Below are 27,642 nucleotides of genomic sequence, written 5' to 3'. Positions count from 1 at the left end.
TTGTTTTATATTTATCTCCCATTAAAGTTATTTTTTGGTTTGGCGAAGAATCAAAACATACTTATTTCTCCTAAATGAAAACACCTTTCGCGATAAAATATTTGAAAATAAGTATGTTAACATTTTGTTCATGTATTGTTTTGAAAATATATAGAAATTTTAGGCCACTAATGGGGACAACGTTTTTGTCACAGTTTATTAGGTGAAAATAGTTCCCCTGTAACTCGCCTGTAACTGTAAACACTGTATCAAAACGCAATAATACAGATAAATTCACACTAATTAGTTGCCTATGTTACAGAATAATACACGTGAATTCACATGAATCAGCATGAATACAGGCTTTCTGAATACAAGCAATGGATTCTTGACTTCATCATCTGTATATGCACTCTTCAACTAAGATACAGGCAATAATCCATGCTAATACAATAAGTACTATTTGGTTTCTCACGCAGCGAAATTTGCTGCTGATTAATAAGGTGTTCTTTCTTTCTTTTTTTTTATTTTAGTCCATCATCCAACGGGTGCTAGCCCATTTACAGGATGAGGTACCCATAACCCACTACCCAAATGGAGCACTGGGGAGTAAAGTGCCTTGCTCAAGGGCACAACACCGAGCTAGAGTCTTGAATTCACCATCCTCCGACAATGAATCCGCTACTCTGGATCTACCGGGACTTGAATAGAAGTGAAAGTAAAGCTGCCATAAATATATTCCCCTAAATATTTACCTTCATGAGGCACAAACTAATGTAGGCGAATTTCCTTGAGATAACATCAATCTTATCTTGCCGTATAAACAAAGACTCGCAAAGCCTAAAATTAAACGCCACGTAGAATAACAATTTCGAAAATGGTTCGATTGTCTTTGTTTTTGATTTTGTCAGCATTTGAAAATAATCTAGGTAATGAATATTTGCGGGGTTTCTGGTATATTCGCAAATTTACCTAATTAGTAACTAATGCTTTCTTACTCACTTATAGTTAACCAATTGCCTACATACATACGTTGCATCTCAACAAATGTATCGGCATTAATGCAGAGCTGATTTTGATTGGAAAGGCTGTTGGCTGAAGTATAGAGTTCCAACACGATAGCAAGGTATGATACAAAAGTTGTCCAAAATAAGCTCAGAGTGAGGCTATTGCTAAATTTTGTGAAATCTACTGAAGCAGTCGCCGGGGGTTTCGAAAAAAAATTACTTAGTGGAAATTGAACACACGTACTTTGTAGCTTAGGACTTAAAATGAACATTTGTATAAACTACATGGAATATGACTTTATAATCCATATCATACGGGTGCAAATGTACATAAAATAGAATGGATCAATATTATGCTTTCAATTTCAATATGTAATATGCTTCTTTAAAATAATATTGCCTGCCACAGTCACGTAAAGTTGAAATAGTTTACAATTTAGTGAGTGCCGTTTTGTTTAATCTTCAGGAGTTTATATTCATTAACGAAATGCCACATTTTACAGAAACAAATTATTAACATTATTGCATTTAATAAAATATGAGCAAAATAATCATTTGGAATGAAATCCGCACAAAATCCAATTTTAACGTATTCTTTTTATTCTTCTTGCTGTAAAGGTGCCGTTGTTCGCAATATATTATTGAGAACAAGAAAATGTCAAGCTCTCTATAAAACTAGTTTACGGATTAAAAATAGGGCTCAGCATCTCATCACCCATTTAATTATCAATCACTCCCAAGTGGTCCATCTATGAATCAAGTCTTGTCGGAACCTCATTTAATAGCCGCTAATTCATCATTCAGAAGACACTAAAATTGAAAATAGTTAATTTGCGTCCCACTTGCAGCATTCTTATCTTTTGCTTGCTCGTCATTTTGCAATAACATCATTCTTATGACTGTAGAAAGTCACACAAAGGGTTTATTAATTATGTATAAGCATTGACGAAATTATTTGTAAGCATATCAATAGTGCATTTCAAAAATGCATTGTTCTTTTTATTGATTCTTGGAAAGACTGCTTGCTGAGCAAGAACGCATATCATCTACGCAGAACCTGACTGTAATGAGCTCGAGGCAATGGCTACAGGTTGGAGATCATGTACTTGTCAAATAACAAATCTGTTATGGTACGTCTTTTTGCAGTATGTGCGGGCTGACCAGAACGTAGGTAAGCGACAATTATTTTGATTACTAATGATTTACGATATTGATTTCCCAGTACAAAAAGGTTCGTGAATATGACATAGAAGTCAATGCAGTTATCAAATCTAAAAACTTCATTTTTCAACTGCGACTAATGCACATCAAGCCCACATGCAAATGACGACATTGCCATAGTTTTAACACTTAATTTACATATAATCACATTGGCATCGATTGTGAACTCCTTGCACATAAAACCACATTGCCTATGCTTGCCGCTCCTCGTACTTATAATCATATTGCAATTGTTTAGTCACCCCTTCTTCATATAGCTACTCTGTCATGGCTTTTGAAACGCTTGTACATATAACCTCAACCCTTGCCTTGGCACTATATGCACATATTACCACATTAAAAGGGGTTTGACACACATAATACATATAACCCAATTGATATTGCTTCGGCACTCCTTGCTCTGACTTCATGTACTTTTAACATAATTGCAAAATGTTTCTGCATTCCTTGGAAATATAACCATGCTGCCATTATGCTTTGAAAACCCCTGTATATATCAGCACATTGCTCTTTCACTCTATGTTTTCATTTGTACGGTCATTACATACATACATACATACATACATACATACATACATACATACATACATACATACATACATACATACATACATACATACATACATACACAAATACATATATTATTAGTCCCGACGGACACCGTCCGGGGGGACTTATAAGTTTGGTCATGTCCGTGTGTGCGTGTGTGCGTCCGTCCGTCCGTTCACGCAGATATCTCAGAGACTCCTGGAGCGATTTTATTCAAACTTTGTACAAGGGTTATCACCTATGCCATATATATGCACGTTGATTTTTATACGATCCGATTCAATATGGCCGTCTGGCAGCCATTTTGTTTCCTGTATTTGATGTCAGTGCGTATGTTCACGCAAATTTCTCAGTGATGCTAAGAGCGATTCCATTCAAACTTGGTACATCGATTACTCTATATGTTATACATATGCACACTGATTGTCGTTTTGATCTAGTCTAAAATAGCTGCATGGCGGCCATTTCGTTTCCTATATTTTACGACTGTGCGACTGTGCGTTCATGTAAATTTCTCAGCGATGCCGATTGCCTACCTATATTAATCCCTATCACATATATATGCACGCCAATTTTTGTAATGATTTGATCATAAATGGCTGTGTGACGGCCGTTTTCTTTCCTGTATTTGATATCCATCCACAGGGTCCCCAGGTATGATCCACAGGCGTTCCAGGATGAAATTAATATTAATGCTGTGACCATGCACAGGGGTTCATGAATGCAGACATCTGAGATATTCCTGTGCCAATTCTTTTTAAACTTGATACAAGGATACTACATTATGGCATACATATGCAGGTCTATTTATATTGGTGTAGCATGCATAATTAGGTCTAATTTGCATAATTCGAGATCAGAGCGCTCTTTCTGGTACAACTGTACCAAATTTGATGAAACTTTGTGCAGATGGTTTTAGTCCCCACGGACACCATCCGGGGGGACTTATAGGTTTGGTCATGTCCGTGCGTCCGTTCGTCCATTCACGCAGATATCTCAGAGATGCCTGGAACGATTTCATTCAAACTTGGTACAAGGATTACTTTATATGTCATACAGATGCATGTAGATTTATTTTTTGATACGATCCAATATGGCTGTTGTGTTGCCATTTTATTACGATTTTTTCATGTATAGAGCCATTACTCAGGCATGTTTCAACCGATTTTATTCAAAGTTGGTACAAAGACATTGACCAATGACATAGATATGCACACCAATTTGTTTTGTGATACAATCCAATATGGCTGCTTTACGGCCATTTGTTTTCGATTTTTTTCATGTACAGAGCCATAACTCAGGCATATCTCAGCCGATTTTATTCAAACTTGGTACAAGGACATTAACCTATGTCATACATATGCACGTCAATTTGTTTTGTGATACAATCCAATATGGCCGCTAGACGGCCAATTTATTACGATTTTTTCATGTACAGAGCCATAAATCAGACATGTTTCAACAGATTTTATTCAAAGTTGGTACAAGGACATTGACCAATGTCATAGCTATGCATATCAATTTGTTTCGTAATACGATCTAATATGGCTGCTTTACGGCCATTTTGCTACGGTTTTTTCATGTACAGAGCCATAACTCAGACATATCTCAACCGATTTTATTCAAACTTGGTACAAGGACATTGACCTATGTCATACATATGCACATTGATTTGTTTTGTGATACGATCCAATTAGGCCGCCATGTGGCCATTTTATTACGATTTTTTGGAGTGGAGATTTAGCTGACTGGTTCTGTCTCTGGCCTCTCAGCTAGGCGACTGATGCCGTATGTTGTGGGTTCGAATCCGATTGAAAACTATCCGTATTTTCTATCCTGGGTTGGTAACACTGCTGGTGGACAGAATTGTCCCCGAGGTTATCGTTCGCCCAGTTAAAGCGATGAAATTCGTTTTTTCGCTTCGATGTAGTGTGTATGTGCGATGTATGATAGTGAGCATGCGTGCGTGAGTGCTTCACGAACTCTACAACGTGTTGAGCGGTCTCAGTCAGAAAAATGTAACAACTTAGCTGGCTATTGAACCACTCTTTTTTGGGAGTGGAGATTTAGCCGACTGGTTCTGTCTCTGGCCTCTCAGCTAGGCGACTGATGCCGTATGTTGTGGGTTCGAATCCGATTGAAAACTATCCGTATTTTCATGTCCTGAACTACAGCTCAGACATGTATCAAGCGAATTTTTTCAAAAATAATTTTATCACAGACCTTTAGATATTTGAACATTTTAGCTTATTCAGCTGAAAGAATGATTTCAAATGTACTTACCTCTTTTTTCATTTATTTTGCATTTATGAGTTTATTTGTGTGTTGTAACTCTTCTCTCTCTCGAGGAGGAATAAAGAAACAACAACGACAACAACAACAACAACAACAACAACTCACTCACATATTGGCTCATGCTGTTTCCTTCCTACTATTAGCTACCTTTCCTTTTTTCCCCTTTCGCCCTCACCAGGACTCACTCACTCACGTTTTAATTTGGCGAATGCATTTTCCATTAATGCAGGACAGTCATTGTGTACCTTCGAGAATGATACAAATCGTGCCGGGTTGGACATCGCTTCAAGTCAAGCGGCTTCAATTGAAGACTGCTGTACACTTTGCCTAGAAACGTTCGGATGTAAGGCTTGGGTGTACGGGACTCTCGGTGGTCCATGGTCTGGTACCTGTTGGCTGAAGCATAGCGTACCGCCAGCATATGGATACACTCATCTGATGTCTGGCATTGTGCAAGGTTTTATAGAATACATTTTCCAATTATTGTTTGAGTAAGGTCATTTTATTCATATGAGTTGCCATATTCATGTAAATTCGCCACTAGAGGACACAAATGAAAAAATACTAAGCCGGAGTAGAATGTTCACTCGATAGGCAAACGACTGGATACTGATCAATATGAAGCTAGTTGCAGTAATATTTGAAAACGACTCCATTTTCTACAAAATAGGAGCTAAAGCACAAAAAAGATACCCTTGACCGTAAAATGTTTAGTGTCATACACATGTCCTACATGCAAGTATTTTTTTCTAATTACTTGTGTGTGTGCAATTTATCTTAACGTTACAATACTGATAACCTCAAATGACCGTTGCAACATGTTTTTCCTTCCCTAGTGATATAATCAATCTTCACTTTTTTTCAGATTCAGAGAGGCCTGTTCTAATTTGTCCACCAAACATCGAAACTGAGTTAGACTCAGACATGGATACCATCCCTGTAACATGGATACTTCGAAATGCTTCTGATAACTCTGGAACTGTCCGTGTGTCAGGAAGCCCAGAACCTGGAAGTTACTTTGCTATAGGAGTGACAAAAGTAGCTTACGAAGCTGAGGATCCAATGGGCAACACGGCTACTTGTGAATTTGTTGTTACAGTGAAAGGTTCGTTTAACGCGAAAGCGGTTGTCTTCAGGAGTTAAATAAAACATGATTATTCCGTTTGTGTCTGTTTAAGGGGGCGTTGAACTCAACACAGCATATTTTGCTCAAAAGTCACTTTTTTGCAAATATTTATTCAACTTTAATTAATTTGTTAACCAAAGATTAAAATATTGGTTGGGTTCAACTTGTAGCTTGTCAAACAGTCAGAAGTTGCGTGATAAAAAAAGTGTTAATTTATATAAATGTATGCAAATCACCCGGTTTCCTGACTTCTTTTACCTCCCAATTTCGAATCGAAATTTCTAAAGAATTTAACTCCACTCTCGCTGGGTCAAATTTTCCGAAATTTTCACATCTTGTTCTTTCAATGCTATATAACAAAACGACTATGCTTGGCAATAAAGCTCTTAAATTTTGAATAATAGGCATTTTAATTTTGCGTATCATGATTTTAACCAATTTTTTGAGTGTTAGTCTTTGAACCCTTGACATTTTAGAATGAGGATAGATAATGCCAAATAAAATAGTAGTTTTTTTTCTATATATACTCTTCTTTCACACTGCATGAAAGCCGATAATTCAGATAAATATACATTAATGAGTTGCCTGTATTATAGTATAATACACGTGAATTCACATGAATCCACATGAATACAGGCTTGCTGAATACAGAAAATTGATTCTTGACTGTATTCATCTGTATATGCACTCTTCAGCTAAAATACCGGCAATAATCCATGTTAATACAGTAAGTATAAGAAGGTTTTTATGCAGTGCAAGTGAAATATTACAATTTAGAAAAAAACATCAAGTTTTGACTTAAATTCATTTTTATCATCAATACCAAAATTGAGGTTTTTTACCCCAAATATACACTTACTTCCTCTTTAAGTAAACTACTGATACAATACTAAACTTCGCACTCTCTGCTTTTTGAAAATATATAGTATTAGGTGGTTCCCTTGTCATCTATGATGAGAAATATTGCTTTGAAAAAACTGTTTGCAACATGCAACGCCACCTTAATTGTATTTAGGCGTTAAAAGATACAGCTGCTGTACAGTTATTCGTAGTTCTTACTTTCTTAATACTTTCTTGTCTTATCTTTGCAGACTCCTGGAAGCCTGTCGTCATATGTCCATCGAACGTAGAGACGAAAACTGCCTTGGGCATGCCTAATATCCGTGTAACTTGGGCATTCCCGAACGCAACGGACAATTCTGGCAACGTCAGTGTGACTGGAAGCCATGAACCTGGCAGTAACTTTACCATCGGCGTCACAACAGTGTCTTACGAAGCTGAGGATCCTTCGGGCAATACCGCTAACTGTTGGTTTTCTGTGATTGTACAAGGTATGTTGAACTAGGTGACTGGTTTCATAACTGCATTCTACATTAATATATACTTTATTTAATATGTATACCTTAATAGCAATGATTAACTTTGCAACAAATCTCAAAGCTTATTTACAGAAATTTTCGTTCACCCCGTTACTCGCTATTATGCGGTAGATCGCTTACAGTGAGGCAATCTCTCAAGTCCTGGTTGTTCAGAAGTGAATGTGATGGGCCTATTTGAGTCTTCTGTCCGTAGAAGACGTAGTCATGGACATAGGCGTTACCATCGGCCTAAATTGGATACATCAGCTACCTCCAATTGCCATGACAAATTTCATGAACTGCTTCTTTTATTGCAGAAGCCTTTAGGTCTCCATCACATTCGTACTTCATTATTTGCTCTTTCCATGAAGGACTTGAGAAGGTTGCATGTCTATGCATTGGGATTGTCTTTGACAGATCCGAACAAACAACCGTACAGACTGGTCAGTATTATTGCTGACATTGCACTATACAGACTATACAAGCCTGTTCGTGCTGAACCTATGACTGATGATCATCGTCATTTCATACATCTTCCATTTACTAACAAGGAATTGATGCCATTAATATCAGCAATATACTACACCACAAAAAGGTTACATCAACTATACCTGTATACTTTAAGAACCAGTCTGTACCTATTCTGTCATATCAATACACCAAGACAATCTCCAATAAAATATTCAATTACAATAAGGCATTGCGGCACTTAAAAATTGATGAATTCCTTCAAACACCAGCATCCTGTGACTGCTCTACATCTCCCTTCAAATATACTCCAGTTGGCCATGTCATCACTGGTTATCTGAACTTGGTTGAACATCACCACCTTCGTAAGATATTATCTTGTGGACCCAAGTTCAGAGAACCTCGCAGGATCAACTGGAACCATAATTTTAAGATCATTATGGACTCAGTTGAAGAATATGCCAGTAAATGTGCTAAAAGGGAGGTGTAGAGCTAGACACACTGTCAGAATGGGTCAAATCTGTGAGGAAAATAGTGCGTGGCCGTATTGGTCGACTAAGATCACATGTTTGCAGAAGACCCTATTCTGTATTTAAAGATCCTGATGCTGTTAAGTGTTTGAATGATATCCATGACAAATATGTTGTCGTCCCTGCTGATAAAGCTGCCAATAATATTGTATTTGTCTGTAAGAAGTATTATTTTGAATGTCTTATAGACGAACTTGGTGTTACTAAGACCTCAACCAACTCCAATTACAGACAATCAATGTTCAACAAATCTGAAATTTTGGCAAACCATAAGTCATTCATGGATAATTTTAATATTACAACAAAGGATGACCATAATAAGTTGCCTAGCTTATACTGGATACCAAAGCTCCACAAAACACCTTACAAAGCTAGGTTTATCGCAGGATCTTCAAAATGTTCAACAACAGAGTTATCGAAGATACTGACTTCTGTTCTTTGTACTGTTAAACGGGGACTTCAATCATACTGTGATGTTGTCTTTTCTCGGAGTGGTATAAATCAAATGTGGATATTAAAAAATTCGAAGGAACTCTTGAAATTTTGAAATCAAGATCTGTTTCAAAAATAACATCTATTAAAACTTTCGATTTTTTCCACATTGTATACCACAATACCACATGATAAATTGAAAGAACACTTGAAAAACATCAACCAAGCATTTTACTACAAAAACGGTTCACGCCGTTACAAATATGTGGTATAAGGGTATAATTCTACATATTTTGTTAAAAATATTACTAACGCTAAAGTTTTTTATACCGAGAGAGACATTATCAGTATGCTTGATTTCCTCATTGACAACATATTTGTAGAATTTGGAGGACACATTTTCCAACAGTGTATAGGAATTCCCATGGGCACTAACTGTGCTCCCTTACTTGCCGACTTATTTCTGTTCTCATACGAGGCAGAATTTATCCAGAACCTTATCAAGCAGAAAAAGGTCTCTGTAGCTCGTACTTTCAACCTTACATTTAGATACATAGACGATGTTATTTCTTTGAATAACTCTGAATTCAGTAAATATCTCGCTATGATTTATCCTCCAGAATTGGAGATTAAAGAGACTACAGAAACGGCCTCTTCTGCTTCATATCTGGACATTTACTTGAATTTGACTCTAATGGTCATCTTTCTACTAGGCTATATGACAAGAGAGATGATTTCAACTTTAGTATAATTAATTTTCCACACCTCATCAGTAATATTCCACTCTCACCTGCTTATGGGGTATACATTTCCCAGCTTATTCGATATGCAAGAGCATGCAGTTCATATGGTGATTTTTTAGAGAGCCATGGCCATCTCCTTTCAAAGACTTCTCTCTTTCAAGACTTGTCGCTACATTCAAACGCTTTTTTGGCAGGTATCGCAAGCTGGTTGATAAATACGATATCTCTCTTCGACAAATGATCACTGATGGCATCGGTGACATGGGGCCTTAGTTAGTGACCACTACCTATCTGACTTACAGATTGATATATGGCGGGTGCCACATGTGGGGCAGGATGCGCTTACTATTTTCGAAACACCTGACATCACTTCTTGGTCTTTTGGCCAGAAGTCCATATATCTTTCTTTCATGAATTTGACTTTGTTTGTGTACCGTCTATTTACTGTCTGTTCTGTGCTGTTTTGTGTCTATGTTTACAACTATTGTCTTACAAATTTTGACCTAGTGTTATTGGATTATGGATTGGTATGATTGCGATTATTTCACCTAGGTACCGCAACTCAGCGTATGAGACGGACACAATCCACGTACAAGACACACGATTAGCTTGGGTATCACGGACACATTTCAAAGCCACCGACTCGTCGATTAATTACAGTAATCCAGCATGGGGCAGCCGCTGTCTGGACTGAGAGGTAAACAGTTTATTAGACTTGATCTACAATGTAACTGTTTCTTTTAGAATTTCACCTAAGAGTTCAAGAGGTGAAGGTATTCTCAACAGAAACTAACTATAAAGCTACACATTGTAGATCAGTGTATCTCTCAGTCTAGACAGACCGGCGGCCCCTTTGGTTTACTATAATTAATCAATGAGTCGGTGACGTTCAAATGTGTCGTGATACCAAAGCTAATCGTATGTTTAGTGGGTGGATTGTGTCTGTCTCATACGCTGAGTTACGGTACCTAGGTTAAACGCACTGTACCCGTCCGCTGCCAATCATCATCAATTATTGAATGCTGTAGACGTTTTCTGTGGATTCGGGTCAACGTGATTCGTTCCATACCAACGCTTAAAAGAGTCAGTCTCTGAGAGGACAAGAAAAGGTAAATAATCATATTTATGATGTGGCTCGTGAATAATGCCAGCATTTAGAATAATTCATTTGAAAAATGACATATGTTATATCCTGCTAATAATTGAGTGTTTTCTCTATTTCTTCGTCTACTTTTCAAAACTAAATAAAGTTTCATCAAATCCGCTAATGGATGATCTGAATGCAACTAGCATGAACTTGTCAATATCCAAGGTTGGTGCCTATATTACCTATAAGTTTTGTTTATTTTCCATGAAATGTATATCAAATAGAAAACCTTTCAGATGAGACTTGTAACATAACAGCTTGAAAACGTCATGGCGACCGAGTTAAATAAGGCGTTATAATTGATTTGTCATTACAAATAATGCTTTGATAGTGAATGTTTTAATAATGAATGTTTGAAGACAGGAATATAAATAAACATAAAGATTGTCACTATATTTGTGTAAAAGACCATCGGCGGGCTTGATGAATTATCAGAAGCAATCTCCCAGCTTAACAACGTCAACATTTCGGTACAGGAAAGCCAGAATATGGCTCAAGGTGAGTGCTGAGATCATTAAACATTTAACAGTATAGCAAAAACAACAAAACTCAGTATACAAGGAAATTATTTTTCAGTTCTATAAAAGATACATCGGCATGCACTAGTTTGACCACATTGTAATAATAGTCAACTCTACCAATGATGATGAGATATGAGAAATGTGTTCAAACAGAGATGTTTAAAATGACGAGAATTAATTGAGATATTACATACACCATCGCAAGGATTGGCATTTGGAAAGTATGTAGATAAACAGAAGGATAGAAAATGAATTTTTACTGCAGAGTCAAGCTTGAGGTAATACACTGAAAACGTACTCTATACATTGTTGATTATTCCCATTTTATTGGTGACTATCATATTGCTTTCACAGTTCTTTTCTGTTGTAAAATATTAATATTTTGATGACGTTGCCAAAAAAACTAGTCAATTATTTTGCCAGTAGGATTTTTGTCTAGCCGCGCATACATATAATTATTTAAAGAAAAACAGATAATAAATGCGTCATTGTTGCCACTGCATTTCCTGTAAGAAATTCTTTATATGAAAATCGAGTCTTTTGCGAAGGAATAACCCTGTCTGCGTGTGTCTGGGTCTGTCTGTGATTGTCCCTGTATGCCCATCAGACTGGCTCTCTCTCTCTCTCTCTCTCTCTCTCTCTCTCTCTCTCTTCTCTCTCTCTCTCTCTCTCTCTCTCTCTCTCTCTCTCTCTCTCTCTCTCTCTCTCTCTCTCTCTCTCTCTCTCTCTGAGCTGGGCTGAGCTGAGCTGAATTTAATGTAAACTCTTTTTAAGCGTTCCCTCACCTGTGAACTTCCGTTTAACGCCACAGATATACTTGAGTCAATGGATACAAGAATAAGAATGTTACAGAACGCTTCACTTGAGAATAGTGATAAAGACAGACATTTGCTGACACAGTCTGTTCTGAATGCATCAGATAGCCTAGCCAAGTTTATTCTTCGCTACATGGCCCCTGGTAGTGGTCCATTGGTATTAGAAACCCCTTCAATTCGTTTAAACCTCGAAAGCGACGCTGTGGAACAACTCACCAATGTGACAGTGATGATGGGAGATGGAAACGAATTTAGACTGCCGCCAGCGGAAAGTATCTTCTCTGGCTGGCAATCTCAAGGTACCGCTAACAGGATCGTGAGTATAGGTTCAGTGAAGACCTCTTTATGATGAGAAAAGAAAATGTATACGCTTTTTATATTTTTGTTTCCAATACTTTCGTCAAGTTGCTATTTTATGTACACATGTTTAAGAATTATATTACCAAAGTCATCGATGTAAAGATCTGCTATATCTCATCGAGATTGTTTATAACATAATGACAGGTGATAAGGTGGTATGTCAAGCTGAGATGTTCTGAAGGACTAGTTTTAAAATACAGTAACCGTATTAAAATACCGGCATTAGTTTAACCTAAATAGTTATCGAGCAGATGGGGAAATCTTGCAATTCTCTGACCCTCAAATGTTTTATTGAATCGACAACAGACGAAACGTTTAAATAGAGGTTCATTTCAACTCGGAAGCACAGCTTACACAAATGATGTCTTGAGTTTGTCCTTTACAGACAGAGAAGACAATCGGCTAGAAGGTAAAAACTATCACATTGAAATTTACTTCATGTACTAGAACTGCAGATTTTGATGAGATCGATGTTACTTTATGTTGTGTATTTCGGTGACTTGGCCTATGACAGTCGTAAAACTTTTTTAATGCATTAGTACAGTGTGCAGACATTTGCCCAGGTTCACAAATGTGATGCACAAATTATCTCCCTTTCCGAAAACGGATTATAAACATTATATCCTCCTGTAACCGTGTAAGCGACACGAATGATAAAGGTTTCTAAAGTATTTTTTTTCTATTTTTTGATTGAAGTATGTTGCGTTGTTGCCTTTTTGATAACTATGATTGGACGATGCTGAATTTTGTAAACATTAAACCCGTGTTAATTTTGCGATTTACTATCGAAATAGAGGGTGACGCCCTGACCATTAGCTTTAATTTATGGGATAGTGCGTTAGAAAAGGAAAACACTTAAATCTTGCCGAGCCAGTCAAGTTGGTCTTTCCTTTCGCCCGCGCTCATAAATAAACGTTAATGATCGGGGGGGGGGGTTCTGTTATTTCCATTATATTATCAACGAACCCAAAAACCGTAAAACCAAAAATTTCCCACTTGAAAGACAACAGGGCTCCAGAGCTTGTATTACACAATTGTTGTATTTACTGAACGGTGAGATACTGCGCTGTATGTCGGAGAGAAGTGCAATACGCGGACACACTGTCACGGGTGCTTTAAAAATTTTGCAAAACCGGAGATTTTTTGGGAAAATGTGTCTTAACTTGGCCAACAAGTGCTCCATTTTATTTAATTATTGATTATGAGGTTTAAACTTTTCACAATTTACATTTCAGCTGTAAAATTAGGATGTTTAACATATCGAGGGTTCTAAATGTTATTACTAATATTCACGAGCATGTCAAAAGCCTTACTATCTATAATATTAACATGCCCTGTCCGTAGCATTTCAGTCGGTCGGACTGAATCACGTGACTTACCACATATACGCAGTAATGGTTTGTTTACAAGCCCCTGAATATGAATAATAAGATTAACAACTCATAGTACCGTAACCTCATTGCTTAAACGTGAATTGTAATTTGTGCGAAGATCATAATCAATTTCAAAGTAAAATGGAACACTTGTGGACCAAGTTAAGATACCTCTCCCGGAAAAATATCCGGATTTGCCATTTTTTTACGGCGCGCATGACACTGCGTCGCGTATTGCTCAGTTTTGGGGCCCTGTTGTCGTTCGCTTGGGAAATTTTTGTAAGTTTTTTTTGGTTCGTCGATAATATAATGGAAATAACAGGCTCTCCCCTGAAAATTAACGTTAATTGATGGGCGAGGGCTCGAGGAAAGCCAAAATTTCGCCGTTAATATTCGGCTTTCTCTCGCCCTTGTCCGCAAATAAAAATTAATAATCAGGGCGTTGCCCATTCTTTCTATATTTGTTGTTAGTCACGTGGTTCAGCTCAGCAAATTAAAGTTCGACGGACAGCAGCGAATAGTAATTCATTTTAATGTCTCAAAGAATTTCTATGATTGCACTTCAAGACGTTAACTCAATATTTTTGTTAGTTGCTTAATACTATCGTATGAAAACTTTCGTTTCTCATATTTTCGTTTATAAGTTGCTTAAGTAAATCTTAAAGAATTCAATTCTTCTGGAACAGTACTTTATATTGCTTTGAATTAGTAAGCTCATAAATTTGTATCTCCCTATGTGCATATATTGTCTGGAAGTACGAAGAATTGTGTTTCGGAGTTATTTACAATTTATTTTTGATCACATTTTGTTAGAGTCGGTCTTTGGGTAATGCATACAGACTTCAGTTGTTAATCACTTCAGGAGATGAATCATGCATCTATGCAATGTGTTCCTTCCCTCCAATCTAAAGAGTACATGAGTAATGATGGTTACTCAAAAACTGTGTCATTCGCTAAAGCATTGAGAAAGACTTACAGGGTTGAAGATTGCTGTACAATTCGAAAGATATTATAATGAGCGAGTTACTGAACTTTGCCGTGGTTTGAAAGGCAAATCTTGTCTCTTCTTTTACGTTGACCTTTAGTAAATTGCAAGGAAAAGACATTAAGTGTCATTTCAGAAAAAAAAGAGTATTCGATGATAAGCCTAGCTATAATAACCGCTCATACGTTTAGGGTGTCGCTCATTTAGTTTTCACTGAGTCTTAACAGTCAAAATAGATTATAAGAGGAAAAGTATAAAATAATATTGCAGCACTGGTATACCTAGCAATCAGTCAAAACAAAGAATCGTTAAAACATTTTTGACACTATTTTTAATCGAGATTTAACGTTGAATGACTGGGCAAAATGAGCGTGTGTTCTATGTAATCAAAGTTAACGAATTTACATGATAAATAAACACCTCCTATTCTTTTATTGCACACCTGTTATGCCCATAATCCAGTAAAAGACACCAAAGGAGACATCATCATTACATTTGCGAGTGATCATCCCTCACCTGAGACCGATATGGTGATTGACGGTGTATATATTGAAGACGATGAAGTTACCTACTTTGGATCCAATTTACGTAAGAGAGAGAGAGAGAGAGAGGGAGAGGAGAGAGCGAGAAGAGAGAGAGAGAGAGAGAGAGAGAGAGAGAGAGAGAGAGAGAGAGAGAGAGAGAGAGAGAGACAGAGAGACAGACAGACAGACAGACAGACAGACAGACAGACAGACAGACAGACAGAGAGTGAGTCACTGACTCACTCAGACTCATCTATAGTACCAATGCCAATATCGATCCATCGTCATGAACTTTATCATAAATGTCAGCCGTGATCAAATTTGCTGTGAAGGTGGAAGCATGTGTCAAACGTCCAGGGTGTAACCAAAGTAGCCTGTCACTTCCAAGCCAACAAGCTGAGTAAGCGTTCAAGGCGTCGATAATATCTACTATTATTGACTTCATCACAATATTACTTGCTAGAAAAAATATTTTGCTAGAAGGAAAATACGGTTAGCATATTGAATATTGTTACGATATATTCTTTTGGGTTTTAACATGAAAATATACCAAATAATCTAACCTGGTGGATAGTTCCACTTGCTGACATAAATTCTTCGTAGCCATCTAAAGCCACTTTACGCGATGGACTCGCTCCTTCATACCTGGCTGAACTCATTGAAGTCAACACCCCTAGCAGATCTCTCCGATCAAGTCTACAAACCACACTTAAAGTTCCACGAACTCGGTTAAAATCATACGGTGACAGATCCTTCTCCTATTCCTCATCAATTCTATAGAACAAACTGCCAGCTCCTCTTCGATCAGCCCAGGACATTCGCACCTTCAGATCTCTGCTTAAGACTCATTTCTTCAAGAGAGCTTACCTGTGACCTAGTGTAAAGCGCCAGTGAACATTGCTGATGGATACTAGGCGCTATATAAATTATTTATCCTATCCTTTATCCTATTGTTACTTTATTTAAGAGTCTGTGCGATAATATCCTTACCAACAGTGTTAAAAATCTCTAGCGGTAGTGTCACGCACGACATTCATTTCAGTTGAAACCTAATATTGTATAAGCTTAGAGAGAGAGAGAGAGAGAGAGAGAGAGAGAGAGAGAGAGAGAGAGAGAGAGAGAGAGAGAGAGAGAGAGAGAGAGAGAGAGAGAGAGAGAGAGAGAGAGAGAGAGAGAGAGACAGAGTTTTAAGTCCGTCCAGGGAAAAGATATAAAGTGAAATGCCTTGTTCCCGCACAGTATTTACATGTATCATTCCTTAAGTTATTGAAACTGTGTCTGCAAAGATCAAGCACAAAATTATGTACATTAATTACAGGTATCCTGGCTGTTTCATGCCGTCATTATTCATCTGAGCAGTCCCGTTCAGCTTTATGGAAATACGACTGTATACATTCTCTATGACCAGGAAGAGAATTCCACGGAATACCATGCAAATTCGTTTTCTCTGGATGTTCGTTTTAAAGGTGTTAATTCAAGTATATTCATCCCTGAGCACTACTTTTTAATGACTGGAGGATATCAACTGACCTTTACAGTGCCACAGAGTAAGTTACAGAGTTTAATATCCATTTTTCATTGTCAGTATGTGAGTGGGAGGAAGTGCGAGACACGCAAACTCTACGACTTTCTCATGACGTCATGAATGATGCTCTGACGTAGTGCAGTATAACTCAAGGGAGAATTTTGATGCTTTTTCTTCTCTTTCTTATACGTTATTTAAATACAAAATATTAGCGACACCAACACGACCATACCACTTACAAGATGCTATGCTGTTCTTCTCGAGCAATTTCTGGCCCTTATCGCAATTTAGGTGTGATTTGATGAGAAGTTTGACACGAGAAATTCAACTCTTTCAATAAAATAAAAGTATTGAGAGTACAAGCCGTTACATCAAACTTGCCTGTGCAGTTTTCATTCATGTTTAACAAGACATCATGGCTACATAAACAGGACATTAACTTTAAGTGACCTATGGAAACTACTACAAATAAACACATGTACATTGCTATGTCATAGAATACCGCATGTACATTGGCTCGATTTGCCGATGATGTATTCTAATAGAGATTCACTAGTGAATGTCATTCATTTCAAACATTATTTGGTACAAAGAAGATAAGTGATCATACTAATTAAGGGGCTTTGTGTCATGTTTTCAGGAAGAGAATGTAAAACTGCTTTTAATGTAGCGAAAAGAACAAACGATGCTTTTCTCTGTTTCCGTGTGGTAAAAGTTAGTACAGTGAACTATGCGTCAATGAATGTTGAGTATTTCAATAAAGGTTTTTCTTGTTGTACCTTAGGACATAACATCAAATTTTCAATGAGTGTCCAGCATATCATGTGCAGTTATCTTAATGAAGCGTCTGGGATCTGGAACAGTGATGGCTGCAAGGTAAAGACCCAGATGCAGTTTGAACACTCAACTCTTGTCAAGAAGTTGTTGTCTGGATCTGTTTTGCGAATTCATTCACAATTAACGTAGAATGCGCCCCGGAGAAACATTCGGACTCTATTTTAACGATTCTTTTAATATCTGCTATTTGGGGGCTTCATTCTAAAACTCTGAAAGTAAGAAAATATTTAACCGTATTCAGTTTTTTCGAAAATGGAAATTTTATTTATTTCGATAAGAACGTAGTTATTTAAAAAGTAACGTGAGCTCAATACTCCTATGAAGTGGAAGCCTTGAGATAATGCTTGGTATACTGCCCTTCAAAATGAGTGCCAAGTATTCATTAATATTATGCTCCCTGTGTAAGCAAAATAATGTTTTCGTTATCAGAAATGTGGAATAAAACATGGTTCCCATTTCAGATATTGAAGTTACCGTGTCAGATATGCACGTAAATCATAGAATAGACATTACAAAAAAATTCTATTTCAACCCAGTTATTCTCCTGTTTCAAATTTTTGGGACCATCTCTTATGTACGCAATTTCAAGACATGAAAATAACACCTTAATGGCGTGTGTTCACACAGAAATTTTATAATCAACACAATTTGATAATAAACCCATAATCTTATCTAAATTATTTTTCTGGTCTCTTTCTCATGTCCAGGTATCACCATCGTCGAACCTCTCCTTCACCGTGTGCCACTGTAATCACCTGACCACATTCATGACAATTTGCGACAAAGATTAATCAAATCTCGTTGAGTGATTTTGATGACCTTAGTAGTTCTTTCTTTAGCATTTGGTAATTGTTTATTAATCATGCATGTCATCTGATATTCCATGATATTGTAGAATTTTACACTCTTACAGATATATACAAACTTACCTTCATTTCCACTTATCTACCTACCCTCCCACCTACCTACCTACCTACCTACCTAACTGTATACATCCATAGATCCATACATACATACATACATACATACATACATACATACATACATACATACATACATACATACATACATACATACATACATTCACACACACATACGCACACATATACATACATACAGTAAAGGCAGACAGACAGAGACGCTGTTTGTCTGATTAATTGAATTTTCGTCTTTTTAGGCAAGTATTCTTGTAAAAATGTCAGTTTTAGTGACACATTTAATTAACATATATAGCTGAAGTGTCAATAGGGACAGACGGTGGATTTATATTTGTTATTTTAACAAGTTTTGATAACCATCAAAGCCCGTAAAAACGTTAAAAATGACATTTTTTATCCCAAAGTACATTTTTGTTTTAATCGCCACAGAAGGTCTCCTTCTGTGGCGAATATGATTAACTTTGTTCCTTGTCATACAACCCATACGTAATGATAATATGTAATGAAAATTGTACAAAAATACAGTCCATTCATGATCAAGCAACAATTTTTGTATAGAACGTTGTAGAATTACTATTTGACGTGGACACGAAAGATTTGCCTGTAATTTTTCCACCACAAAGCCATCATTTTTAACAAATTGTAACCAGTTTGAAACCAGATATCGATTATTGTCATCCATATGTATATATCATTTACTATGTAATTAATACATGGAATGTACGGCACAGCGATCCGTTCAGACGCCAATTCGATCTTTCAACGTCAAGTTACTATATTAAAATTTGTTTTAAATTCAATTTCATCATAGCAAGGAAAACGGAGACCATCAATGGTAACCGCTAAATATTCTTGTATAGCTAAAAATAATTGATATCTATAAAATCACTACTACCATCCAAATATGAAATAATTTACAAGTTGAGACAAATACTAATATTCGTTTAAGAGTTCAATCTGTTTTCATCCACAGCATCTTGTATTTACAAAAACAACTCTAAATATAGCTTGAAACAACAAAATACATATTGTATACATTAACATTATGTTGTTCGATTGTTGATGCTTTATAATAGATCATAAAGATAGGATACATAAATATAAAATACTTACAGTTTGATTTAAGAAAGCTATATATTGTTTTGCTTCTCAAATAAAACGCGCCAAAGTGCAAGTTAAATGTATGTTGGGATATAAAAGTGTGTTTATTGAATTATAATCATGAGCGAGTGAAGGAATATATGAGTGAGTAAATACTATTTACTGCTTTTCACTGTGATGATATTGTTATACCAAAAACGTACATTGCAACCCATTGATATGTATATTGAAAACCATTTAAGTATCATTCTCTGACCTAAAGACTGCAGCCATGCATGTGCCAAACTGTATATGTAATACTTAAAGTTTGTATTCTTTAATGTCTGGTTTTATATATCCTGTGGTATAATCGAAAGACTCAGGCAAGGAAAAAGATTTACAGAGGATGCATTGGTCAACTGTCGTAAGGTCAAAGTCAAGTGAAATCTGGTCTTGCTCGTATGTAAAATATATATCGAAGATAAATTTGGCGGAAAACTTAAGAAAAAGCGGAAATAGTACGAAATAAATCACCTAAATAAGCCACGAACACCTTTTAGAACGTTACAACGTAGCGATATTGACTCAATGACTCGTAATTGGCAATATTATAGCTGACGTTGAGATAATATTATTCCTTGGAGACAGCTCGTGTAGTGGTGCTTATGTAACATATTCCTTTTGCATTCCATATATATTCCATATTCCTATTGCATTTGTAGGGTAGTACATCGTAAAGAAGTGATAAGATTTACTCTTACGTATAAATCCTACCTGATACTACCACATTAACCTATGATTATAGTACAAAGTTCACAGTGCAATACAACACTACTTACGAGATTCCCATAAACAATCTTTACGGTGACATAAAATTAATGAATAATCATGATATCTGTTCCGTCAAGCAAAGGGGTATTTCATATAACAATCAAGTCTGTGTCGAAATTAATTCATAATATCGCTTTAAATAAAATCCTAAATCGTTCAAGATATTTACAATTTTAGAACATCATAAAGTCTTGCGTACGATTGTTGAAAGAACTACCTTATACAATGGTATTTTTGATTCGGTTCAACAACAGCATAACAGCATGCAAGTTTTATATCGATCACTTACAAAGTTAAATACAATAACATTCTACTCTGTATATATTTTCCAGGAGGTGAGTTAATTCATTATGCCAATAAAGATCAGGGCATAGTAGGGCAGCTTATACAGCGATATTTCTGTTTGAAACTGAAAGTAACACTATTTGAGTCTAACGTAAATACCCAAAGTATTCAAGGAAATAACTTTTTGCCGGGTTTTACAATATTTTGCGGTAATACGGTCCACATACCTCACCATTATCGGTTATTCTTTATAGTGGTCGACTGCAGAGGTTGGTCGAAAGGTGGCGCTTCACTTCCAACAGGACACCATCATTTCGAATCTGCGTTGAAAATGAAGGTTAAATTTTTTCACTTTTATTTGTCTTATTGGAAAGTAAAGAACAATGCCATGTTCTGTTAAAATCCTCTTGTATGCATTGCTTAGGCCTTACTCAACTTCGACCTTTGTATAGAAGCACAGACGCTTGCGGGGGTACCGTAACGAAACTGTGCGTTAAAGGAACTGATGTCAACAAGTGTGTCACATGCTTAAAGGTCCAATAGCTGTATATTTTAGCATTATTTTTGATTTTACTAAAACAAGTTCATGGGAAAGTATTTCTTGAAGGGTTTTTATGCAAGTATAGGAAACTGTTCACTGGGAATGCCTGTGCAATTTTGAGTAACATATTAAATAATAAACGTTTGCCCAAACGTTAAATGGCGCGCTCATGCAAATAAAGTAAATAACACTGTACATCGTGCATATATGCATTTGAATCTTCACGGGAACAAAATAGTAGTCTTATAGAATGCATAGCGCTGAATGTTTTCCAGTTGGACACCTGCCTTTTTGTAATATTACCATTTTAAAGAAAATGGCGAGAAATAAAAAAACAGGTTTAAATTTAAATTTAATTGTCCGATTTTTCAGTAGTAAAGACTATATAATTTAAATTTGTAGAATTTAGAGAAAACAGAGAAAATAGAAAGCCTTTCCTTTGAGTCGCAACAGAAAGTACTAATATTGAAGCCAAAAGTTAAGACTTAAAGAAATCAAGAAAATCGTCTTTCGCGAGTTTGCCAACATTTTACGAAATACGTTAAACATCCCGAATCCTTGTGCAGAAACGGATGTGAAACCCTCGTGCAAAATATTTAGCCTCCACAAGACAACTCTTAAAGACGGTTTCAATTATGCCACTGCGGTTTGCGTTATATCGGGTATGGGGTAAAGTGACATTCATTTTGGGATTGAAGAGAAGTATTTTGCTCGTAAGTTCTTACGGACTGTTCGTTCTTCAAGGAAACCAAATATAAGTTAATATTAAACGTACAAGAATACGTGCACATACTCCCCCCCAAAAAATCCTGAATCTGCAATAATCCCAAAATCTGCAATAGTCCTCCCCAGCCCGAAATTCTGCCACAAAAAATCCTCGATTCAATTATTGAACGTTTTGCAATAATTTGGAATTGTAAAAATATGCTGACATACAATTACGCATATTAATATTTTCGACGAGACAACTACTACTCCCAAAGACAAACATCAGTCATTGGCGTGATTTTTTATTGACAGGTGATACGACTGCCATCCATCTCTAGGGAAGTTTGCGCTGTCAAAAAATATTTTATTCAACAAACACAATCTATATTATGGACACGGGGGACATTAACAAGGCATTTCAACTAACAACAAAGTTTAGTTAAAACAATATTTCTAATGGGTATTCCAACAATATAGGGAATTGTGGTTCGAATCATTAATAAACAGGGTAATATCAAGTTTTGCTCTTAGCTACCGGTATTAACAATTCTAATACTAGCTATGTAAATGAATGATAACTTGGTTCATTTAAAAAAATCATATCGACATCAATGATATCGCTTGAATAGTTAAAGTTTTATGAGGTTATCCCACGATATCAGCGCTTGGTTGGGACGTATTGCCACGAGTGAGGGTGCGAGCCGCGACGAGTGTGATGCGGCGCGCAACCTCACGAGTGGCAATACGTCCCAACCAAGCGCTGATATCCAACCGATTATCATATGCCCATGACCGTATATTTATGTAAAAGGTAATTAAAAATAAAGAAATTTTATTAGTTTTTGTCAGTCTTTCAAAGGGACTATGTTTTTATATTCTGCCGCTGGTCTGAGCGCATTGATACATGTTTGTTTACAACAGCTGATCAAGTCGTCGATCGCATCGTGTCGAGTGTATACAGTCTAAACAGGATTATTTCAGCGCAATTTACCGCAGTTCAGAAAAGGAATGGGGCCAATTTACTAATTCTTGTCACCGTACCGGTGTTCTGCTGGATAATTATTACACGGACAATATTGTAAGTTTGAATTCACTTTAATAACTCTTGCTGAAACATGGCTGACGTGAACAGGAACGACGAAGTAGCGCGAAATACAACAGATTGTAAACATCAACTTTTAATTTTCTACAACAACCTGTCCTGTAACTCTCTTTAGATCTGAAATAAAGGAACGTTAAATTTATATATACTAGTAATATGTTTCGTTTTATATGGGTAAATTGTGATTGAAGTGAAAAAGATGGATTTAATCATTAATGCAAGATGAACATCATAACATCAAAATCGGAAATAAACAACAATTAATGACGTATAACGTGCCGTATCACTCTGATATTTTACGTTCCACGTCACGACGCCTCAGAGGAGACACGGATACTATCATGGGTATATGAAAATATATCATAAAGCGCCTTTTTCATGATATGCTGTGACGCCAGATACCTGTGTATATTCTGTTTATCAATAAGATAAAAAAAACATCCGTCAACAGGTGTTATAATTCTTCTTTCTGATCATGTTTATGTTTTGTCATCAGGATCTCAGAACTAGTTTAGTCCTGTTTTAGAATCAGTTAAGCTGTAATCCATGTAGCTATGATTACCAGTAGTACATTCTCGAAAACTGACCACCAAAGAGAAGGTAAACTCTCAAACGAAGTATAAAGAAATATTATTACAGGATACTAAGTATGTGCGTCACAAATTACCGATATGTGGTGACGACTGTGGATGTTCGAAAGTCGCAAAATAGGCTTACAGCAGGTGCCCTTCTGCGGTTTCGTTATGCGTGGAAAAAAATGAAAAAATGAAGTTTTCCTTATTTGTAGTTTAAGCTTTTCAACGTAATTCCAATAACTTATATTTTTCTAAAGTGTTGTTTTCGTTTTTAGAAGGCCTTTCAATAGAACCCAAACCTTTTTTTATTTTTCTGTTTTTCTTTTATTTTTTCTTTTTCTTTTTTTCAACTATACACTCTGTTTTTGTCGTAGTAACCTGAACAAGCCTGGCCGGTTAAGGGTTGTTTTTTCTTTCTTATTTTTCTGTTCTATATTCTACATTTTTATCGTAAGTGAGTTTCTTGTCGATTAAAAAATAGTCTACCGTTTCCGGACGTTTGATAAGGTACAAATGTCTGCTCCTCTTTCATCGTCAGATTCCATGCTCATATGTTTCAATGCTTTGATATATGTGGCTGAAATTTGTGTGAGTTCAAGCTTTCTAAGGATCTTCCAAAGCGTGTCTCAAAAATTTTTTAACCTTCTTAAACAATTTTTGTGCCAGAAAAACTTCAATTTAACCCTAGCTAATTTCTTTAAAATTGTGCTAAAAAAAACTAAGCAAGGTATAAAAAAATCTGACCCACACTTTGAAAGATCGTTTTGACAGCTTGCATTCCAGCAAGTTTGAGTCAGATATTTGGAAGGAAACCGATTTTTGAAAGGTTATGCAAATTACCTGTCATGTGATAGTTATGTAAATAATGGTGACACTGTGGTTACCAAAATGTTCCCCTATATCTAGGCTTTCAGAAAATATATAATTTATGGGGGTTCTGAGCTTATTAACCACCAGAGAATTGCTAGACTAAAAAGTCAATTTCTTGTCTTGGAACCTTAAGAATATCGACTTTTTAATGACTACAAATAGGTGTACCAGAGATTGTTCTTATTGGTCAGCGGAATATGTGCTTGCCTATTGACAAAGGCAGAAGGAGAGTGCAATGAGATTGAGGCAATGGCTATATGGTGGAGATAGTTTGCTTGCAAAATAATATACCTACTGGTCTGGTATGCAGTATATACGGGCAAACCAGAATACGGGTAAGCGACAAAATTCTTTCAATCACTAACGATGTATAGTATTGACTGCGAGGAACAGTTTAGACCCCCGAATAGACACCACTGAAACGCAAATTACTGTAATTTCGGTAATACTCTGGAAAAATTTGAACTGAAGTCGATGTAGTTGTAAACTCGAAAACAATTATTAATTCAGCTAATTTAAATGTTCTATCTCGTAGGTGCGCCTGTTAGTGTCATATTTGCTATTGCAAAACTGACCACATTTCATCTCATGTAGGAATGTTTCTTTCAGAAAACTGATTGATCTATTGGTATATTTAAGTGGTGTACTACGATATTGAGACATTAACATGCGCTTAGAGTGCAAAAGAATCTATAGAAATACGAATTATGTCATTCAAGACGTCTCAATGAAGTTAACGACGGCGTCAGAAGTAGGTCCATAGGGTAACTGTGGCACAGGCATTGGAATATCTATATGTACGTGTTCATGTATTCACATGTCATGCAACACATTTCGATAGTTTATAGAGCCCAAAAGATGTTTTTTTTTTCAAATGTGCATTCTGTTTTGGTCGTAGTAACTTGAACAAGCCTGGTAGGTCAAGGGGTATTTTTTCTTTCTTATTTTTCTATTCTATATTCTACGTTACATCGTCAGTGAGTTTCATGTCAATTGAAAAAATAGTCCATCTTTTCCGGACGTTTGAGAAGGTAATGATGTCTGCCTCCCCACCCCACCCCCTTTGTAACGCACATCGTCTGGTTCCCTGTTCATGTGACCGCACCCTTCACATTTCTCAGATCGGGACAGCAGACAACAATTCAGAGACGCTCGCGTGCACATTCAAGCGTAGGTAGCCTCAGCGCTCATTTACACTGCAGTCTTAGCGACGCACAAACTGTCATTCTCAGCCACACTTCGAAAACGTTACAGCGTTGCGGTAAATACGTGCTCACACAGACGAAAAGAAATATTGCTCTCTTTTACTGTTATGCTCATAAGAACTATGCCGTGCCTCGGTGGAGAACGGTCATGTGTATGTGAGCGAGAAAGAATAATCGATCGGGTGAACCAGCGGAACAGGACTGTTTCTATTCTATTTTGTATTAATGATATCCCATTTCTGGCGAGACTATTATTTTTAAAAAAATCATGATGTAAGTTCCCCAGCGGCAACAAAAATAAAAATACGAATTTATGCGTATGTAACTGTATGTTGATTATTTCACGCCTATACGCCATCATTTAAGATCAACAGAATGCCCGTGGTTAGGGCATCTTCTGTTGTCATAGTTGCATTTGCAACACTGACCATAACTCATTTTATGTGGGAAGAACGGGATCTATCGGTTTCACGCTAAAAGATAGAAAAAAGTGTTTCTAGTATATCCGAGTGGTTTTCATCGATTTTGAGGTATGAAGATATTTTAACGTTGTACAATAATTTCTAAAGAGCTAGGATAAGGTCCTTGATAAATTATCCACAAAGTTAATGAAAGCATCAGAAGTAGCCATCAAGTAACTGTACTAGAGTCTATGGAAAAAAATCTATCAGACAGTCACGGTTTCTGTGTTTTCGCCCGCTAGCCGTGTCCCCCCTATGCGCAATTATTTCTTTTGCACCACATTCCTTAACAATACACATTCGAGTCGTCTTCTCCGTACATAATTAGAGATGACACGTGGTTATTAAACAGAACATATTTTTGGAGAGAGTTGTGACATCAAGCTCTCGCAGACATGTTAAATATATAGGATGTGCCGTTTTTCTATAATGCAAGATTCAATGTTTAGAGCCGAAATGTGACACTTTTACTGAATAAAAATGCCCAGCGTTCTTCACTAGAACGGCTAGAAATCCACCATGAATGGTAGCCATTTAATCTGCATCCTTGAACCTGTTCATGTTTCTGTAAAGGTATCATTTTTCGAAAAAGTATGTAATTAAAACATTTCACGCTGAACTTGCAACCTTTTTGTATAATTAATTCAAAAAAACCGTTTCAACAAGCTTCGTCGAATAACTTTGTTTTTTTGCCAGCAGTAACAGTTGGTTTATCACAGAGTATCATAGACAGAGTGGCAACACTTGCATGCCTTTTTGTTCCATGGTCGTCTCGGTAGACTATTGGCTTTTGATATTAAAATGAGCTTCAAAGGTGTTAAACTTTTTGGAGGCTTTGTTTGTGGTTGATAATTACACGAGATTATGCGAAAAATACGACGAGATGGCATCGTACTGCCAGTCGCGTAGCAACCATAGTTACTTTGTGAGCTCTCAGGCCAGAAACACTGCTTCACGCCAATCAAAACATAACACGCCAGCAGTTTCATAAACATGTCCTTTCTTGACGCACGTGTAAAAGACGGTATGACTGACCGTAAGCCATTGAGTAAAACCAGACAGTATCGATAAAAGACTTTCAAATTTGGTTCAAACACACTCATTATATATTCATAAAAATATGAGAGGAATTTTTAAAACGGTAAAACCCACTTTCCTGAAGCTCAAAACATTCCCGTTTTTGCCAGCACATCAATTCCGATCAGCACCACACGACAACAACAACACAAACTTTGCCGAACATACTTTCGC

The 27,642-nt window shown here is 36.6% G+C and overlaps 1 protein-coding gene and 2 long non-coding RNA genes across 3 annotated transcripts; all 3 read left to right on the top strand.

Annotated features, from left to right (window-relative positions):
• The first annotated feature begins 651 nt into the window (after window positions 1-651).
• Window positions 652-7,522, top strand: LOC139128053 (hyalin-like). The gene is made up of 4 exons (XM_070693916.1): window positions 652-697; window positions 5,281-5,508; window positions 5,917-6,156; window positions 7,269-7,522. The coding sequence occupies exons 1-4, from the start codon at window positions 652-654 to the stop codon at window positions 7,520-7,522; spliced, it is 768 nt and encodes a 255-aa protein (XP_070550017.1).
• A 4,675-nt stretch (window positions 7,523-12,197) lies between these two features.
• On the top strand, window positions 12,198-15,496 carry LOC139125220 (uncharacterized). Its single transcript, XR_011550161.1, has 3 exons — window positions 12,198-12,507; window positions 12,858-12,960; window positions 15,372-15,496. It is a non-coding gene; the product is annotated as an uncharacterized lncRNA (long non-coding RNA).
• Window positions 15,497-16,749: 1,253 nt separating this feature from the next.
• LOC139125212 (uncharacterized) lies at window positions 16,750-19,725 on the top strand. Its single transcript, XR_011550160.1, has 3 exons — window positions 16,750-16,980; window positions 17,743-17,834; window positions 18,503-19,725. It is a non-coding gene; the product is annotated as an uncharacterized lncRNA (long non-coding RNA).
• Window positions 19,726-27,642: the final 7,917 nt, after the last annotated feature.

Source organism: Ptychodera flava, chromosome 3 (assembly GCF_041260155.1).
Source record: "Ptychodera flava strain L36383 chromosome 3, AS_Pfla_20210202, whole genome shotgun sequence".
Classification (NCBI taxonomy): domain Eukaryota; kingdom Metazoa; phylum Hemichordata; class Enteropneusta; family Ptychoderidae; genus Ptychodera; species Ptychodera flava.
The sequence above is the reverse complement of the archived record's forward strand: the minus strand, read 5'-3'. Positions and strand labels throughout refer to the sequence as shown.